Genomic DNA, 21,303 nt, shown 5'->3' on the forward strand with positions numbered 1-21,303 from the left:
GTAAGTTTACAATTGATAACATAGAACTATTCACAGTGTAAAATAGTAACATTTTAGAGATAATGTCAGCATTACAGGAAAGCTATAGAAATACCATGGAGGAAAACAATATTGTACAGTGCCATTTCACGGCTCAGTCAAGAAAAGGGTATCCTGCAGCAACCAACAGAGGATGGAAAATGGAACTCATCACTATGCTGCATAACAGAAAAATCAGCTGTGTCTGATGGCAGATGACATCGAAGGATTTTTTAGGCATTTCATTTTAATTAACTATGAATTTTACTCTATTCATTTTAATTAACTCTGAATTAACACAGAAGGAAAAAAAATGTTCCATGAGTATTTTTCCTTGCTTTTTCAAAGACCAGGCAGAGAAAAGAAACGGGAAACATGTCTGATTTGGGGACAACATGAACACTGATTTTTTTTCCCCCTCCTTGCTCTTTTCTTCCAAATTTTCTTTTCTTGAACATGACTTTCCTATTTGAAAATTCTAAAAATTAAAAAAATTCTATTACTAGACAAGAGAAATAAATAATAAAGTTTGTTGAAAATCAGGATATTGATAGAAAAAAATTTCATCATTCCTTATCTCAGACAGTAAAAAGAAACAGAGGTTTAAAAAAATCAAAAGAGAGGAGTAGAAAAGTCTTTTGGGAAAAGCACACAGAAATCCTTACTCTGGAAATAGAATGAACTGATTATCAGAGCAAAGGAACTTTGGCTTCAAAATGAAAACTGTAGCAAAGAGAGGTAGGTTGAAGGGGACATCAGAAAAGCTTGTCAATATTAGGAAATTTCTTGGGAGCGATCGGATCAGACTAACCAGCAGAGGGAAATTCAGGTCTTCCGTTGGGGAGGAGAGAGCTCCTCTATATAATATTTTGCTTAAAATGCTTTTTAATTCCTCAGCAGGGATGAGCACAGCAAGTAAAAGAGCCTCAACAAAGGCGTGCCTGGGACAAATGAAGCCTTCCCTTTGCAGTCAGGTTTCAGAACACACAACTTCCTCTGGAGACTCTCGAGGCCTTTTCTTTCATTTTTACAAATAGATGAAGGTAACAGACCCATTCTGAGGTTTTATTCTCATCTGTTCAACAGCATTTTTTAGTGGCAAAAATATTGTCCGAATTCGGTATTTGAGTGGATCAAGTGATGGATGAATTGAACAAGTTATCTCTGGCTCTGAAGCTCTCTTCTTGGTAGCCCATTGTTCCCCCTAGCCATAAATGTTACTGAAACAACAATAATAAAGAGAAAACCTGCTCATTTTCCCATACTAGTTAATGGGAGAAGAAAACACCTGCCTGTTGCAGTCCCACAAAAATCGTTTTAATATAGGGTCACAGAAAATCCAAAGGTTTATAGCCTGCTATAAAACAGCCCTTTGTCATTCCCCACTAATTCCCTACTGTCACATTTAGCAAAACAAAGAAACAACAGATAATAGAGGTGTTTGCAGATTAGCCTTCCAAGCCATAAATAACAGAGGGGGTTGCTCACTTACAAATATTAAGGCAGCTTATCAATGTTTAAGCCCTTTGTAATGGTTGCTAACATTTTAACCCAGACAAAATTGGAATTTTTTCTTTGCTGTCTCCTTACATTGACAGAGTGCACATTCATAAGATTCTATGATCAGATTTCATGGTATAAAGAGTGAGACATCACCTAAACACATGCCTGCTGCCTGAGAGCCCTGATTTGGAAGATGAATCTGCTTTATGCCTTCCTTGCTTTCCTCTCTCTTACCCATGGTTTCCATCCTAACTGTCCTGGAAGATGTAGCTGCGATTCAGTGCAGTCGGTACAATGCTACAGGCTAATGGAGGTACCATCAGGCATTCCTTCCACCACCAAGAAGCTCTACATTAGCCACAGCAAAATTCAACACCTTCAGGTAACTGTTCTACAGTCAAATTGCTGCAATTTTATTTTTTGAGGCAGGGTTAGGGGCAAGTGTGGGTTGTTAAGCTTAATTTAAATAATCAAAACTTAAAACCAGTGGTTATCAAGTTTGTGTAGTAGCACTATCAGTTTGCCCTTTACTGCATAGATGGGTATCTGCCTCTGAATATTTATTTTCAGAGAATCAGTTAAAAAAAATCTGAATCTATAATGAATGATATTTTATTTGTTTTTATTTTTAAAAAATGCAATTTTGTTGTTGTAAAGTAAAAGAAGTGGTTCTCTCTCTCTCTCTCTTTTCTAATGTTTACTTATTTTTGAGAGAGAGCAAGTGGAGGAGGGGCAGACAGAGGACAGAAGATCGAGAAGCAGTGAGCCTGATGTGACACAAATCACGAGATCATGACCTGAGTCAAAGTTGGACGCTCAACTGACTGAGCCACCCAGGTACCCCAGGAAGTGGCTCTCTCTTAACAAAAAGAGTTTGAGAAGAAATGGCTACTTCCTGTCCCCAGGATTAAGAATAAGTGCTTTCAGGGCCATCTGGGTGGCTCGGTTGATTGAGCATCTGACTTCAGCTCAGGTCATGATCTCACGGCTTATGAGTTTGAGTTGCTCCTCGGGCTCTGTGCTTAGAGCCTGGAGCCCGCTTCAGATTCTGTCTCTCTCTTTCTCTGCCCCTCCTGTGCTCATGCACTCTCTCTCTCAAATGTAAATAAACATTTAAAAAAAAAAAAAAAAAGATGTGCTTTGAAGGGAAAGGGGAAAAAGTAGCTTTGTTTGTGCCCTAAAAAGCAGCTGATACTTAGAGCATCATAAGACCATCAAGAAGAACCCAAGCATCTGAGAATTATTTATACAAACCTACAAACCCGCCAGGCATCAGTGTCTTTGTGGACACCTCTACAGAGGAAATACATGTTTTGGTTTGGGCATGTTACTGCCGTTCTCACTCTATGTGCTTTTAATTCTGACTTTTTTTATTTTTGCCTACTATTCAGAGAGTTGAAAAGAATGCTATAGGTTTGTCTGACTTTTGTAATATGAAGGAACTTTTTGGCCTTTGGTATTTTGAAAGGAATCAAGAGATAAGTGTTCTCATCCTAGTTTTCTCCCTAGCTGGAAATATAATCATCTTAAACAGTGGTTAAAAAGTCTCTGGGCCTCACTTTCTTCCTTTGTGAAGTAAGAAGCCTAGGTTTGATGGGTGATCCCAGGCTCCTTTTCCCTGGCAGTTTCCATGGCTCTCTGGTTTAATTTTTACTAGGCACTGCTTCTCCCTCATAAACCAAATCCTGAGATAAGGAAATACCTCTCTGTGATCCAGGTGTAGGGAGCTGGCAGGTGAATGTACTTTCCCATCATACAGAGGCACCATCCCCTTTCGTTTGGTTAAGAAATTTTAACGCACGTGCGCCTAAACACGGAGACTTTATAGTATGTGGCATGGTGTTTATTTCAAGGCTCAATAACCAAAATTGCCTAGTCGTCGTGTTTACTTTGCTCTTGTAACAAATCCAGTAGTGCCTAATGCCAGAGAGCAAGTCTGACCCTGTCAGGTCTCAGCATTCAAGTGGGACAGCTGGTTAAAGGGCGAGATGCTTAAATATTTGTTCTGAGGACCTGAGACACCAAGAGCTGAAGTGTCAGCTAAGCCCAGTAATGATCCCACAGTGTTGCTTTGCAGGTGATAAGATGAAACTATATCTCTCATCAAATTCAGTTATTGAATGAGTTCATTTGTTGTGGGTTTAGGTTCACTGAACAGCAGTATTGCCTCTTCCCCAAATTAAACCCAGTTAACTGTCTCTTGGAAGGACAATTCCAGGCAGAAAGGTTGATGAAAGACAGGATTGCTCTGTGAAAGGAATAAAAAGCTCTAAGCAATAATACTTCTCTTTTAAAAACTCTTAGGTTTTAAATTGACCATCTTTTAGCTTTGTCTTGTGAATATGTTATATATACTGTCCATTTGCTTTGAACTACAGAATCGGGGGCCTGTATTTCAAGAAAAAGTACCTTTAAAATACCTTCAGATTAATAGCAATAGAAATTATATATATATATACACACATACATGTACACACATATATACAACACATATATGTATATGTACATGTATATGTATACACATCCGTGCACATGTACTGTGTACGCATACATGTGTACACACATACATATATACATGCATACAATTAAAATGTTTATATTATTTATCCATATGCTTTCTGTTGGGGACTGTGAATGCTGTGTTCCAGATTAGGGATAAAATATGGAAAATTCACAGTTCCTGCCCTCAAGAGATGAAGGCCTTTATTTATGCATGCGTCTGTAAAAAGTCCTACTTGTTTGAGGGGCATGCCATCAGACTGTAACACTCTCCATTTGTTCTTTGTTTGCCTCATACTGTGTCTTGACCCCTTAGACTCCCAGCTCCTGGTTGTCCTCACCATCCTGGGTCCTGTATCTCCTTGGTGCCTTCAGGGTCCGATGTGTTAGCCTCAGGATTCCTTGAGCTCACAAGAAAGCATCTACACTTCCACTTCACCACAGCCATCTGCCCTCTTGGTTATATCACATTCATTATACCCCAATTCCTCCACTCAGAAATCTTGAATTCCCCCACTCCCTGGTCATTATCTTCTTTTCCTTTCACCTGCCATGCTCTCTCCTTCTCTTCCATCTACCTCATGGAGACTTCGAACCCTAGATCTGCTCATGTTTTCTCCGATGATTAGTTCATATCTTATCCATCTTCTTTCCCTATCCCTGCCCTTTTTGTATCCCAAAATTAATCATCTCACCATCTATTCAGCAAAGCCTCAGTTTTAGATTAGGGTGATCATTTTCCTTTGTTTCTCACATGCCTGGATACCCGGGTGCTGCTGGAGAGGGTCACACAAGCTCTCTGCACACATGTGCTTATATATGTCTGGTTTGCAACAACCACAAATTGATAGAACCCCCACAAGTTTAAGGTCTCCAACCTCATCTGGGTCTTCAATGTCCTCCATCTGCCCTTTCAGTTCTTCATGGTCAGGTTTTCCTGTAATCCCTTGACATCTTCCAAAACTTCAGTACAGTTTTGTGTTGCCTTCTCAATCCCTGCCATCCTCGTTCTTACCAATGACTGGTCACCCATTTTATTGACTGTTCTTGACAAAACCAGGCCATTAGTCTTCATCTCCCTCAACTCCTGCTCACTGTGTACTAACTTGTCTCCAATTCTGCAAACTCTTTCCTCCAGACAGAGAGGGTGAGATCTCCTTCTATCTGCTCAAGGCAACTTCATTCCCATTCCCTGGAGTCCATCTTCCTCACTTCTCCCTGGAGCTTGCTCCATCATTCTCCCCACACTGATATCTCCAGCGGCTCTTTCTTTATGAGTGCCCTGTTCCAGCTGAGAAATAGGCTCCTTTCATTACAAAAAATAATAATAATAATATTATTATAACTCTGTGTGTTAAAAAAAAGTGATCTGTACTTACTGTCTCTACTTCTTTACCTCCTTTTTTTGTTGTTGTTTTTTTTGAGAGAGAGAGAGAGAGAGAGAGAGAGAGAGAGAGTATAAGCTGCAGAGAGGAGTAGGGAGGGACAGAGAGAGAGAGAAAGAGAATATTAAGCAGGCTCCACACTCAACACTGAGCCTATTTCAGGGCTTGATCCCAAGACTCAGGGATCATGACCTGAGACAAAATTGAGTCAAATGCTCAACTGACTCACCCAGGAGCCCCATCTTTACCTCCCATTTATGCTTTAATTCACCATTGCCTGCTTTCTACCTACTTCATACAGTTAAAAAACTGTTCTCTCCAGGACATTGGCTCACTCCTATTTCTTGAAATTTTCTCTTTTGCCTTCCATGGCAATATAGAAAGTTATGTTAAACTAAACTATGTTTAACATTTTGAGGAACTGCTGGACTGTTTTCCAAAGTGCTTCCATTGTTTTACATCCCTATAGTAGTGTATGACTGTTCCAGTTTCTCCACATTCTTGCTGACATTTCTAATCATTTATTGGATCCTAACCATCCTAGTGAGTGTCAGTTAGTATCTCATTATGATTTGACTTTCTTTATTTTTTTAATGTTTATTTATTTTTGAGAGGAAGAGAGACAGAGCGTGAGCAGGGGAGGAACAGAGAGAGAAGGAGACATAGAATCTGAAGCAGGCTCCAGGCTCTGAGCTGTCAGCACAGAGCCTGACTCTGGGTTCAAACCCACAAACCATGAGATCATGACCTGCGCTCATGTTGGATGCTTAACCAACTGAGCCACCCAGGCATCCTGTCACTATGGTTTCACTTGCATTTCACCAGAGGTTGATGATGTTGAGCATCTTTTTGTGTGCTGACTGAACATTTGCATATCTTTTTTGGAGAAATGTCTATATGAACCCTTTGCCCATTTTTAAACCATTTTTTAAAAATTGGGTTATTTTTCTTTTAATTATTGAGTTGTAAGAGTCCTTTATGTATTCTGAATACAAATCTCCTATTAGATACATGATTTAAGAAAATTTTCTCCCATTCTATGGTTGTTTGCGTTGTCATTGTCGTCGTTGTTGTTCATTGTCTTAATGGTGTCCTTTGCAGTACTAGAGTTTCTAATTTTCAGTAAGACCAATTTACCTGTTTTGTGGATGTGTTGTCACTTTTGCTTTTGGTGTCATATCTAAGATAACTTTTACCAAATCCAAGGTGATGAAAATTTATGCCTGTATTTTCTTCTAAGAATCTTATAGTTTTAGCTCTTACATTTAGAGAACAAATAGGAATGTGTCTACGATAGTAGTTAAAACGTAAAGGATGTTTGGGTGGCTCAGTAGGTTCAGTGTCCAACTTTGGCTCAGCTCATGATCTCATGGCTCATGGATTCGAACCTCATATTGGGCTCTCTGCTGTGAGCCCATAGCCTTCTTTGGATTCTCTGTCCCCTTTTCTCTCTGCCCCTCCTTGGCTCATTCTCTCTCTCTTTCAATAAATAAGTGAACTTTAAAAAAATAGACAAAATGATTGCTCTTTACATCTTTTGTGGAAGGGAAGAAGCTACTTCAAATTCCTCCTGGGTAAGAAATATGTAAACAGAGTTTATCACCAAGTGGGGGGATTATGGATTATTTTTATATTCATTCCATATTTTCCAGAATTTTTAAATTGTTTACAGAGAACAAGTGCTGCTTTGATGATCAGAAAAATAATTCCAACATTTTCTTTTCTTTCTTTCCTTCTCTCTCTCTCTCTCTCTCTTTTTTTTTTTTTTTTTGTAGCTATCTAGCTTCACCCGAATGTCAGCTCTAGAAGAATTTATTCTGCTGGCCAGTGGAACAGAGTCAGTAGAAAATGATACTTTCAAAACTCTGAATACCTTGAAGACCTTGGAACTCTGGAAAAATAAGTTAAGACGAGTCCCCAGTGTTCTTCCAGCTGGTCTTGAAGTGTTAAAACTAAATGATAATTCGATAAATATCCTACACGGATCTGATTTTGAAGGACTGAAGGAATTAAAAATCCTTGAACTGAAAAACAATCTGATCTCTTCTCTCTCTCCCAGCACACTCTCTTCTCTGGTCAGTCTGCAGAGTTTGATGTTGGATGATAACATTATCGAATCTGTAGCTGGACCACTGGTACTTCCGCACCTGAGAAGTATGAGCCTGGAGAATAATAAACTGCATCTTATACCAGCTAGCTTCTTTGCTTCTCTTCAGGCTTTGCAATTTCTCAGTGTCAGTGGTAACTCTCTGACTAAAATTCCTATTAATCTGCCCAAATCCCTGCTCTCTTTAAAAATGGAGAGAAACCAGCTCAAAGTGGTAAGGTTTCGAGACATGAAACACTTGGAGAATCTTTCCCACCTTTATCTGTCAGAAAACTCAATCTCCTCCATTGATGGGGCACAGATCCTTGCCAATTTAACCACTCTTGAGTTGTCCCAAAACCAGGTTCAAATGTTGCCCCTCAAACTACCAGCAAGGCTACAAAAACTAGATATTAGCAATAATCTGATTCAGAGAGTTACAGCCCAAGACTTCCGGGACCTCCGAGACTTGAAACACTTGTTTCTGGACAACAACATCGTTAGCTTGTTCGAAGCTGGAGCCCTGCAGATGTGTTCCCAGCTCTCCAACCTGGCCCTGGAACAGAACCTGTTGTTGTCTATACCTCTAAGGTAAGTGAGAGTTCTCATTTATGTTGATTACCTTTAATGTTTTCTGAAGATTGGGGGCAATTAAACACATTATATAAGCAAGAACAACAGAGCAAACATAAATGACCCGATCAAGGCTATCCATGGGTTCCAAGGTAGAGGTTTTAGACCTGCTTTAGATTTTGGAATCTCCAGCTCTCTAACTAAATCCTGCACTAACTGAATTGCTCTCGCCTGCCGGACAAGACACCAACAGGTGCGATCTATATTTGAAAATATACAATGTCACTTTGGCGAAGTATGCTAACATAATATGGGGATATTATTTGTAAAAATGTATTTTGGTTTTTAAGCATATGGCCTGGGATCCAGCAACAGGCAGACTAGGTACACGCTTAGCAACTAGCAAAGTAAGGCTATGAAAAAGAAATGAGGGTGGAATGTAGTTAAATATTAATATTTTTAAGAGCATTGAAATAGTAGCTATGAAAAAAATCAGAAGTGTATAATCTCATCTTGTATTTACTTGAATTCTGTTTTTGGGAGCCTCATGTTCTTCTCAGGGCTGCGATCTTTAAAGGACTCAATTCTGCTTCTGCTTCTTTCTGTGTCTGCCTGTGGGTGTGTGAGTCCATTTGGGATGTCTTACCCTGTGTTCTCAGTTGTCTCTTCAGCTCTCTCTCTCACAACCACACATGCACACGCGTACCTGCCCACATGGACGCAAACACATATACATCCGCGTACTCTGACATTTAATTCCTCTTTCCAAATATCCCTCCCTCTGTGCCCAGCCCACTGTCCTGTTCCCCCACCCAGTCATAACCTATGACTAATGTACATGTTGACATTAATTCATCCTTTTTATGTAAACTTTATTCCATGTTCTACATTTGTAAAGTAGATAAAAAAGCAGGAGGAGAATAAAGCCCTATTATTCCCTTAAAAAGATGGTATATTGTTTATTATATGTGCCTATCAGTGGATTCATTTTCCTTATGGTGCTTTATAGAAAAAAAAGGCGTCTTGCTCTGTTGATTATCATTATCAAATTGCTCATAATTAATATACCAGCTTCTGGCTTCTGTAGGATCTTATGGCACTGAATTTATTTATTTGCATTGCTAGTTACAATAAACAACTTTTGTTATGAATGAAAAAGGGAAACATTATCTTTGATACGTACAGATGTTCATTTTTTCTTTAAAAAATTTTTTTAATGTTTATTTTTGAGAGGGAGTGAGACAGACAGACTGAGTATGAGCAGGGAAGGGGCAGAGAGAGAGGAAGTCACAGAATCCGAAGCAGGCTCCAGGCTCTGAGATGTCAGCACAGAGCCTGACAGGGGGCTCGAACTCACAGACTACAAGATCATGACCTGCGCTGAAGTTGTACACTTAACCCACTGAATCAACTAGGCGCCCCCAGATGTTCATTTTTTCTAGTTGATAAAAAGAAGTTTTTTTGTACAGTATAGTGACTGTACCCAATGCAAAACATCAAAAAATGATTTTCCCAATGGAAATCAGGATTTCAAAATATATATTGAGGGTTACTTGAAATTAAGCAATTTCTTTTAATGTGTAAGCATATGCATACAATTAATTTACTTCAATAAACAAGTTTTGAGGGTTTTCCTGGTGCCACGTACTTTACCAGGCACTTGGGATACACCAGTGCAATAAACAAATAAAACTTCTTGTTCTTTCCAGCTTAAATTCTAGCAGGGAAGGAGTAACAATAAACGTAAGGTGTAAGTATCCAACATTTACATGGTGATGGCTGTTATAGTTAGCAACAACAAGAAAGGGCAGGATTACTAGTTTCAGGACGGTAGAGAGTAGGGGTGGTTGGTTGCAATTTTAAATAGGGTAAGCGTGGTAACCCTCATGAAAATGTAAGCTTTGAGCACAGACTGGAAGGGGGTGAGCGATTTAGCTGTGAAGCTGTTTGCGGGGAGTGGGAGAGGAGTGTTCTAGACTGAAGAGCCAATACAAATGCCCTAAGGCAAGAACATGCCTGCAGTGTTTCAAGACTCTAATACTTGTTATTTCAACAATTTCTCTACTGTATTTCAAGCCTTATTTTCTATCACTATATGCCCCCTTTTCCAAGAAAAAAAAATCACATATAGACTAAAAACTTATGAAAGAGATTGGGGAGTGACTGTCTCATCAAGGATTCTCAGTGGGCTGTGACAGCCATGGCAAAACTGTGAATCCAGTGGCCTTCTCTATTCAGGCAGCTTTTAGAAAGCATTTGGCTAAGTAATCCTGCTGAGTTTAATGAGTGAAAAGTAGCTTAATTATTTACTCCTGCCAGGCCGTTTGTGTGTTTTAATAAGTGACTACAGAAAGCACAAAGCTTTTACCCAATGGAGTATATAATAGAATTGCAAGCCTGAGCTAGCCATAATTCTTGAATCTGACTCCACATTACAATTATCTGGAGAACTTTAAAAAAGCATACTTACGCCCAGACCTCACTTCAAGCCAATTAAAGCAGACACCCAAGGGTTTGTGCCCAGGCATGAGCATTTTTAAAGAGCTCCTGAGATGAATTCAATGTGCAGCCAGGGTAGAGAAGTAATGGGCAAGAACAATGGGGCAAGTGACGAAATGAGAGCGGGCTTTTCCTATGAGGCTTAACTTAAGCAGCACAGCTATCTACTCTGTCAAAGAACTTGGCCAGTTATGAGAGCAATCTACTCCTTGTGGAAAATGACTTTTAAATTCCCCATCACCCCCCACCGCCTCAGCTTTTCTTTGAATCAGAAAGTACGAATGGCCTAGAAAAAGGTTCTCTGTGACTTTCCTCCCATAAAGCATTAAAACACAATACAGTCTGTTTTTTACATTTCTGAATGTTAAGACTTTTTTTTTTTTTAAATATTTTATTTATTTCTGAGAGAGAGAGAGACAGCATGAGCAGGGGAGGGGCAGAGAGAGAGGGAGACACAGAATCTGAAACAGGCTCCAGGCTCTGAGCTGTCAGCACAGAGCCCAACGCGGGGCTCGAACCCACGAACCGTGAGATCATGACCTGAGCCGAAGTCGGACGCTTAACCGACTGAGCCCCCCAGGCGCCCCTGAATGTTAAGACTTTTATCCATGAGCGTAAAACAGTACACTTTGTATTTTCATGGGTCTTATTCATACACAAAATTGTACCTTAAAATTCAGTTTTGTATCAATAAACTATAAACACAGGCAACCTGTTGCTAGTTGCTAACCGAACCTAATTTGTTGCTAGTTGCTAGCTATGTATCCTACCACAAATCACAAACCCCTTCTTTTGCCTACCATCCTCCTCCACATTTCACCAAGGAAATAATAGTAGATGGTTCTCGGTGCACATATATTCAAATATCTACTACATTTGCCTCAATACATTATTTGAGATAGAAATTAATACCTAGGGGTGTCTTGGTGGCTCATTCAAAGTCCAACTTCTGCTCAGATCAGGATCTCACGATTCATGATTTCAAGCTCTGCAATGGGCTCCGTGCTGACACTTCAGAGCCTGGAGCCTGCTTTGGGTTCTGTTTCCTGCTTTCTCTGCCCTCTCCCACTTGTGCTCTCTCTCTTTCAGAAGTAAATAAATAAACACTAAAAAAAAAAGAAGAAGAAGAAAATAATACCTAACATAACATTAAGTACCCTCTAAACCAGCAGTGACTTCTCTCTTTCGGTTACTTCTCTCTTTCAGAAGTAAATAAATAAACACTAAAAGAAGAAGAAGAAGAAAATAATACCTAACATAACATTAAGTACCCTCTAAACCAACAGTGAATCTGTAAAATAACAGATTAGAACATTAAGGTTAGGAGGTATCAAGAAACTTGCTCAAAATCACATCGTCAGTAAATGGTGAAGTACAGTGGTCGAACTCCGGAGCCAGGGAATTTTAGTCATCATGTGATCGATCACTCACCTCTGAGATTTACTCTGCTATAAACAATATACTATAGTACTTAAAACTTAGAACACCCAAGACCTGGGTCTCACTTTCGCTGTTTTTCATTTCACCAATCTGCAGCTCAGTGAACAAATATTAGTCACATCATCTTTTCTTTATCCACAATTTGGGTAATTCACATCCAGAATAGCTTTCTACAACCTAACACAGGCATATCATTTTACCTTCCTTATTCTCAGGTGCCATCTACTGGTAAAATGGGGCGTACCCCTTTTTACTTTAAAAAGCCACAAACCCAAAGTACAAATAGCATTTTTAGAAACATGTTTGTCTTAAAATCTGGCAAACTTTTTAAGTATAAACCAGACTTAAAAAGACAAATTATATCCAAGCAATAAATAATTGCCCTAAGTTCACAAAACCAGGACATTAGTGATTTCTTTTACAATGTCATTTCGATTATAACGTCCATAGAAACACGAAAGAAAAAAAATGGAAGAACAGGTACAAGTTTTAGCTAGCTATCCTAGAACTGTTCAATATATTTGTTTAAAAGAAAACTTGGCTTTCTAATTTTCATTAGCTAGCATTTATGTGACTTCTGTGTACTAGGCACTTTCATCTCTAGGGTAGTAAATCAGAAACTTTAAGTCAAATAACTTACCTGAAGTTGCATACTGGTAAGTAGAATGGCCAAAGTTAGAACTCAAGTCTTAATTAGTAGACTGGACTCTTTGGTTTACTTTATCATATATTTCCTCAGTTTCTCTCCCTTGTACTCTGAAGGGTAATAGTGTCTTGCTTACTGCTACACCATCTGTTAATAGTCCATATTTCCTTGGGAAAAAAAAGCTATACATAAGATTTTTCTGTATAACTTTTACAGATGTACCTTATATCAGTTGGTATGTACATAAAATACATTGTCTTGGGGACTGACTTCAAACTAAATTGAACTATCAAACTGTTGGGGCACCTGGGTGGCACAGGCAGTTAAGCATTCAACTCTTGATCTTGGCTCAGGTCATGATCTCACAGTTCATGAGTTCAAGCCACGCATTGGACTCTGTGCTGATGGCACAGAGCCTGCTTGGGATTCTGTCTCTCCTTCTCTCTGCCCCTCCCCCACTTGTTCTCTCTCTCTCTCTCAAAATAAATAAAGTTTAAAAAATAAATGTTATATAAATTTAACTGTCAACTGTTAAAGTGAAAAAAGTGATTTTCCAAGGTAAATTCATCGACTTTTTAAGGTAAACTTTATTCCAACTAAGGAGAAGTCACTTTAAATGAATAAGACTGCAAAATACTCAAAATCACAAATACTTATATGTATATATTCAATGTATAGTTCAGGATACAAACATAAAATATATAATCATCATATGACTAGGACCACCACAATAAATTTCTCTGAATACTAAAAGACATGAATGTACATTCAGGGGGTTTACACTCTATGGAAATAGCACTTAATAAGAAGCTGTTGAGTAGCAGAAAAATTTTCAGTTTCACAATTGTGATTCTGTTTTTACTTTTTATCAATAAGCATTAGCATGACATTTTTTACATTGATATCCATAGAGAAAAACTTTTTTTTGTCCTGATTATAAAGCCGTACCTGTTCAAGATTAAAAACTTCATCTGCTAAAGAATGAAAAATCATCCATAATTGCTCAACCAGAGCCTATGTCTAAACATAATTTGTATTTATGTATTTGGGATCATTCAATTTTGTTTTTTTCTATTTTTTTCCATTGAACATTATAGACTATTTTTCTCTCCCTTTTCCCTTTTCTACTTTTTCCAAGTATCACTGTGGACCCAAAGGATCTTAATTTATTCAGTGTGTTATGATCATTTGAAGTTGCTAGTCTCTTTTGATTCTCAAATTGTTCCCAGTTTGTCCAGTGGGAGCCTCTCCAGGGTGGTCCCTGTGTTCATGAGACCTGATTCCATTATTTCTGTTAAAAACTTTTTAAATATGTATTTATTTTTGAGAGAGAGAGAGCGGGCAAGCAAGTGAGTGCACTTGTACCTGTGAGTGGGGGAGGGACAGAGAGAGAGAGGGTGAGAGAGAATCCCAAGTAGGCTTGGCGCATTTAGGGCAGAGCCCAATGCAGAGTTTGATCCCACACTGTAAGATCATGACCTGAGCTGAACTCAAGTGTCGGACAGTGCCACTCTGTTATTTCTCTTGCTCAAAAATTGAGGTAAAATACACATGCAATTTACTTAACCATTTTTAACTGTACTGTTCAGTAAAGTGTCTTCATATTGTTGTGTAATTGGTCTCTGAAACTTTTTAATTTTGCAAAACTGAAACTCCACACTCATTAAACAACTCCCTGTGTCTCCCGTCCCTAGCCTCTGACAACCACCATTATACTTCCTGTTTCTATGAATTTGACTGCTCTGGAAATCCCATATAAGTGGAATTATAGTGGTTGTCTTTTTTGTGCTAGGCTTTTTTCACTTAGCATAATGTCCTCAATGTTATCCATGTTGTAGCATGTATCAGAATTTCCTTTTTTTGTTTGTTTTAATATTTTTAAATTTTTATTTATTTTTGAGAGAGAGAGAGAGACAGACAGAGCATGAGTGGGGGAGGGGAAGAGAGAGGAAGACACAGAATCCAAAGCAGGCTTGGTTTTGTTTTATCTTATTTGTTTTGTGACACTGACATGATTCAAAAGTTAAAACCATATGCAAACACTTCCTATAAGTAACCATTTTCATTCATTTCTGATTTATCATTCTTTCCTTCCCTCAAACATAAGCAAATATATGGACATGTATTCTTACTTCCCTCTTACACATACTATACATACTATTCTACTTTTTAGTTTTTTTCCCCTGAACAATTCTTTCTGGAAATCATTTTGTAATAATTCATAGGAATGAGCTCCTTTCTTTTTAAAGGGTGAATAGTAGTTTTTCACTGTTGTACTGGGTTGTTTCCAAGCCAGCATTATAAGTAATATCATAAAAAAAAATATGCTGTTTTATATTTGTGAATTATCTATGTATAAGTGAGATCGCTGGGTTGAAGGGTAAATACACAGGTTATTTATTTAGGCTTTTAAGAAGAATTTTAAGAATTTATGCTGAATTCTCCTCCATAGGGCCTATGCCATTTAGTCTCCCACCAAGTTGTGTATGAGAATGTCTGTTCCTTCACAGTTTTGCCCACAGAATGTATTGCTAGAGATCAAGATTTTCACCAATCTGATAGGTGAGAAGTGGCATCTGTGTGTGTGTGTGTGTGTATGTGTTTTCCCCATTTCTCTATTTTGAGTATGGTTGGAGACTTCAGGACTTTGCTTTTCTGTGTTTTTGTTTTTATTCTTTAAATTTATGAGGAGGGGTGCTCATTTGGGGAAGGGGCATAGATAAAGGGAGAGAGAATTCTAAGCAGGCTCCACGATGTCAGTGCAGAGCCTGACTCGTGGGGCTCTGTTTATGTGGACTTCCATTCATGCCTTTTGCCCATTTTTCAGTCTTATTTTAAAACCTTTTGTTTCACCTTTTTTAAAAAAAAAAAGTTCATTTATTTATTTTGGGGAGGAGAAGCAGAGAGAGACAGAAAGAAAGAGAGAGAATCCCAAGCAGGCTGTGCACTGTCAGCATGGAGCTCGACACAGGCCTTGAACTCATGAGTCTGAGCCAAAATCAAGAGTTGGATTCTTGGGGTGCCTGGGTGGCTTAGTCGGTTAAGCATCCGACTTTTGCTTAGGTCATGATCTCGCGGTTCGAGGGTTCGAGCCCCGTGTCGGGCTCTGTGCTCACTGCCAGCTCAGAGCCTGGAGCCTGTTTCAGTCTGTGACTCCCTCTCTCTCTGACCCTCCCCTGTTCAACGCTGTCTCTCTCTCTCCTAGAAATAAATAAAACATTTAAAAAAAAATAAAAAAAATAAAAATTTAAGACCAGGGCACCTAGGTGGCTTAGTTGGTTAAGCATCTGGCTCTTGATTTTGGCTCAGGTCATGATCTCATGGTTTGTGACATTGAGCCCCTGGTCTGGGTCTGTGCTGACAGTGTGGAGCCTACTTGGGATTCTCCCTCTCTCTCTCTGCTCCTCCCTTGCTTGTGCCCACCCTCTCTCTCAAAATAAACATTAAAAAAAATTAACCAAAAACCATGTTTTAATTTCATACATAAAACACTATATCACTTTTCCATTGCCTTTTATGTTTCATTGCCTTTTTCATGTTTTTATTTAATACCTTTCCTTCTCTTATAAATTATGGATTCATGGCCTTTGTCAACTAAAAAAAAGGGGGAACTTTTTTCTTATCAAGTTGTTTCCATGATCCTATTTGACAAAGAAGTAAATTAAAGAGTTTTATTTATGGCTACAAACCAGAAAACTCAGAGGGTTAGAAAATAAGACCTATGAGGAAGAGTTAAAGACCTATACGTTAAGACTTAATTTTTCAAAAGAAAGCTTGTTTTCTAGCTTCAAACAGGACATGGCAGTACAGAAAAGGCTGGTGTTGCTCAATCTGGGTTGCCTTGGTAGTTATGGAATGGTGATCATGGCTTCCTCTCACATCCTGTTTCCATACTTTTGCAGGCTTCCAGGGACCTTAGCCAGGCTGGACCTAAAAGGCAATGCCATCAAGGATGTTACGGAGAGGGACCTCAAGGATCTAAAGCAGCTTCAGGTTCTAAACCTTAGGAACAACAAGATTTCTGCCTTAGACCTCAAAGCCTTGGAAGGGTTGCCTCGCCTCAGACACCTGTATCTGGATGGAAATCCGTGGAATTGTACCTGTAGTCTCATAAGAGCAAGGGAGGTCCTGAAGGCCAAGGGCACGGATGTGAAGGGAGGACAATGTGCTGCACCAGCTGAACGACAAGGAGAGAGCTGGATGTCCTCCAAGAAGATCATGAGACAATGTGAGCATCAATTACATCTGACCGAGACCGAGATAAACAAAGAAACCAAAAAGAAATCAAAACCAGAAGAGCACCCCAGCATCAGAATCAACATGGACGATGATTATTATGATTATGAAATAGATTAAGTATGAGCTTTGCCTACAATTTAGAAAAAAAAATTTGATAGACTTCATTTTAGAGCAGTTTTAGGTTCATAGCAAAGTTGCGACCAAGGTATAGAAATTTCCCTTATGTCCCCTACCTCCTACATGCATAGAGTCCCCCATTGCAACATCCTCCTCCAAAGTGAAACATTTATTACAATTGATGAACCTACATTGACTCATTATCATCACTTGAAGGCCATAGTTTACATGAGGATTCATTCTTGGTGGCCTACATTCTGGGGACTTGGATAATTGTATTATGACATGTATCCATCATTAGCAGAGTAGTTTCACTGGCTTAAAAATGCTCTGTGCTCCAGAAGTTTTATAGCATTCAATCTCCTAAGTGGAAATATACAATAAATTAGATATGCAAGAGTCTTTTTTGTACATTTTTTTTTTCTTTAAGAAGGAAATCAGAGTTGATTGAGGTAAATTGAGGTGGGGGGAGGAAGGGAGAAAGAGACAATGGTAAGAAGATGTAAGATTCCTTCCACTAAAAAGTAATTTGTGTTTTATACTGAAATCTACACAAATAATAATGCCAAATAAAATGGCCATCTCACTAACTTCCTGAAAATAGAGTAGCTCATTTTATCACATGAGGTGATGACTTTTATGTACGAAGATGATGCCTGCAGACCTAAACTACTGGCTTTTGACTGTAAGCAATAGAAACAGAGTCCAACTTTAGCAAGCAAGAAAGTATTAGAAAGATTGTGAATAGCCCACAGAATCAAAGGAAAAGCTGAAGAATCTGGAAAGAACAGGGGTCAGAACTGCTCCAGGCCCCAGGCAGAAGGATGTAATGGAGAGGCCCTCAGCTTCTTCAAGTTTCTCTGTGCAGAATGAGGAGCTCTCGCTGTTATCAGTGTTCGCTTCCCTCTTCTCAAGAGTCATGTCCTCAGTAGAAGAGGCTAATTGATTTAACTTGGGTCACATGTTCACCTCTGGCTAAGGGACAGCAGGTCTTGTTGGGCAGCCTCACCAAGACCAAAGGGAAAGATATCTGGCACCTTACACACTGCAGATGTCCCTACAATGGAGCTCCTGAAAAGAGTTGTGTTTTGAGTTATCGTCTGTTTTCCCTGAGTTGACCACAATCCCCACACTGCCTTGCTTTTGATGAACTGCATACTTTTGAAAAGTGCCTGTCTGGTGATAGAGGTGTGACTGTAAAATAACTTTTTTCTATCAATTTTTTTCTATCAATCTACTAGCATTGTTTTCTATCAATCTACTTGTAAAATAAAATCTACTGGCATATAAATCAGAAACCCCATCTAAATTGGCTCCTTTCCTAATTAGTAAGATTTATTTATTGCAGCATTTTACAAAGCTTTCCATCAAAATGCTTCTAACGACAGTGATAGGAAATGGTAGAGATTGAGTGGATGCGTAATATGCTCACCAGAAGCTTGAACTTTCTCCAAAGTGTCATATTTTAAAATTTTATGTGGAATTTGTATTACGTCCACATTTTCTTCTCCCAAAATCTTTATGGAATTGACATTCCCTGGAAAAAAGCCCTATTTTTAGTGTGGCTTCTAGTACTCCTTGGCATGCTGACACGTTTCCCAACTACATAAAGCACAGAAGTACAGAAGTTCAGAAATAAGGAAACTCTTACATGATTTTCCTTGTTATGGTATGGATTTTAACTCTTCTAATGTGTTTGAACTACAATTCTAAGAAAAACCAGGGATTTGTGATATGTAATAATATATATCCACTACCATAGCCTGGGTATTAATAATCAGAATTACGAAGCTATGAGGGCCTTGAGAAAGAATCTTAGTCTTATAGATGTGAGAGCCAGTCTCATAGGGGTGAAGTCACTGTTAGGTTCACACACATAGAAAGTGGTAGACCTAGGGGTGCCTGGGTGGCTCAATTGGTTAAGTGTCTGAGATTTTGGCTCAGGTCATCATCTTGTGGTTATTGGGATTGAGCCCTGCGTTGGGCTCTGCACTGACAGCGAGGAGTCTGCTTGGGATTCTCTCTCCCTCCCTCTCTCTCTGCCTCTCCCCCACTCTCTCCACCAAAATAAATAAATAGACTTAAAAAAAAGAAAGTGGCAGAACTAGAACTTGATTGCACCTGTTTTGTTTGTTTGTTTTTTATTTCTGTTCAGTACTCCTTCTTCTACAGAATTTGCTGTAACATTCACTTAGGACACTTTACTCACAATGTACAGAATAGAAAAATGTTCCATAAAGTATGTGTATTTATTTGCTTTGGTGACTATAACAAAATACTACTGGCTGAATGGCTTAAACAACAGAAGTTTATTTTCTCACAATGCTGGAGGCTTAGAAAGCCCAAGGTTAAGACGTCATCAGGGTTGATTTCTAGTGAGGCCTCTCTTCCTGAGTTGTAGACCACTGCCTTCTTGCTGTGTCCTTATGTGGCCTTTCCTCTGTGTGTGCATGGGTGTGTGCATACATGGAAAAAGAGAGAGAGATCTTTGGTGTCTCTTATTGGAAGGATACAGATCCTATTGCACTAGGGCCCCACTGTTAAGACCTCATTTAACGTTAATTATCTCCCTAAAAGTCCTATCTCCAAATACAATTGCATTGGGGGTTAGAGCTTAACATAAGAATCTTGGGGACACAATTCAGTCTGTAACAGTACATATATATATATATGTACATTCTTATCTATCAATCTACTTACCTATCTACCTATACTATCTATCTCAGTTTTGGGCTCTCGATTAAGTTTATTGATATACATACAGAAAAAAGAACAAGAAATAATAAATAGGGAAAAAGTAGGGAGGACACAGTAAAAAAGGATCAGGAAATTTTAAGGCCCAATTATCGCACATTTATAGTTATGTAGAGATGTTTAAAAATCAGAAATTTAGCTACTAACCTGAGAAGACAGCTACTGGGCAAGGTAAAGGCAAGTGAAACCCAGAAACAAGAGTAAAACACAGACAGTGAAGTAAAACACATGCTTCATGATAATGGAAGACAGGTGTAGGTTGAGCGTCACTGGAATTTTCTGGTTAATGCCTGAAAAAAAGGGTTACTTTGGGGTAGATAAGGAAAAGGGAAGATTAACTTCCACAGTCTAATTTTTCCTTTTACCTTTTAGTGCCACTGTTTCCTCATCTGTAAAATGGGGATTGTAGTACTACCTCCTAGTGTTCTTTTGAATTAAACTTATATGGAAGAAAAACATTTCCTTAACTGCCCCCATAATTTGCAAATCGTCCTCTCTCTCCAAATGGAGACATTGTTCTATATCCCATATGCCAATCACACAGCAGTCTATGTTAATGCCCGCCCCCAGCAACCGCACCGCCCCCCTCCCCCCTCCCCCCCCCCCGGGTTATGCAGTGAATAGGATGTGTCCATACTGAAGGCATTTTTCTTCTCTTACTGCTTTCCCCCTCCCTTTTCAAATCATGCCTGCTTAGACTTGTTAAGAGTCAGAACTGAGCCACTGCCTGGTCATAACCCTCCCACTGTGACTGCTCCCTTGCTAATATAAGGGAGGAAGCCTATAAATTGCCCCTGTAAGGGCTTAATTGTTCTTGGTTGAAAGACTAGTCTTCCATTCAGCCTTGGAAAAGGGAGTGAGAAAAACCAAAATGAATAAATAGCTGAAACGAATGATCTGAAAAGAAGGCACTGAAGTTCCTTTCTGGCACATGCACATGGTCACATGCAAATGTATACTTTTATCCGAGCTGATATTCTCACTCAGGAGCATACTTAGTTTCTACTTAGAAATACTCAGAATTGATCAACTTTGAAAAGTTTTTCCTCACAGACTTTAGAACTTTCTGTTATACAATATATGCAATAGCAGAAACTTGGACTTGCCTTCTTGTGATGTGTAGGCTTTCTGCTGTTAATGCCTTTGCAAAGGGGCTCACAAGTCTTCTCAAATTCTCTGCTTGGTTGCACCTTTGAATCTCCTCCCTTACTTCATGGTTCCTGGATGTTCTGGTTTTAGATGACAAAGATGTCTCTAAGGCCAATGCTCAGAGAGCTCTCTTTAAAAAAGTCTTTTTTTTTTTTAATAGTTGCTCATTATGTCCCCTCATCAAATAATGCTCTGGTATTGAGGCTGTAGCCAAAAATCCTGGTAAAATAGCCATGTGGGGGTGGGGGTGGGAAAGGTTGGAAGGAGGTTGGTTGACGTTTAATGCTTTCATCCCTTTTATTTATTTATTTTTTCATGCCTTTTAAATACAAGTTATACAGATTTCACCAGCCCTGAAACAGAATAATCAGTACGTTTTTAAAGCTCTCCTTTGC

At 39.0% G+C, this 21,303-nt stretch overlaps 1 protein-coding gene across 1 annotated transcript; it reads left to right on the forward strand.

Moving 5' to 3' along the window:
- The first annotated feature begins 1,714 nt into the window (after nucleotides 1-1,714).
- On the forward strand, nucleotides 1,715-17,005 carry LOC120241118 (nephrocan-like). Its single transcript, XM_039246041.1, has 3 exons — nucleotides 1,715-1,903; nucleotides 7,181-8,082; nucleotides 16,552-17,005. Exons 1-3 carry the CDS (start codon nucleotides 1,715-1,717, stop codon nucleotides 17,003-17,005), a joined length of 1,545 nt encoding a protein of 514 aa, XP_039101972.1.
- Nucleotides 17,006-21,303: the final 4,298 nt, after the last annotated feature.

This window comes from Hyaena hyaena, unplaced genomic scaffold (genome assembly GCF_003009895.1).
Source record: "Hyaena hyaena isolate Hyena2069 unplaced genomic scaffold, ASM300989v1 scaffold_279, whole genome shotgun sequence".
In the NCBI taxonomy this organism is placed as follows: domain Eukaryota; kingdom Metazoa; phylum Chordata; class Mammalia; order Carnivora; family Hyaenidae; genus Hyaena; species Hyaena hyaena.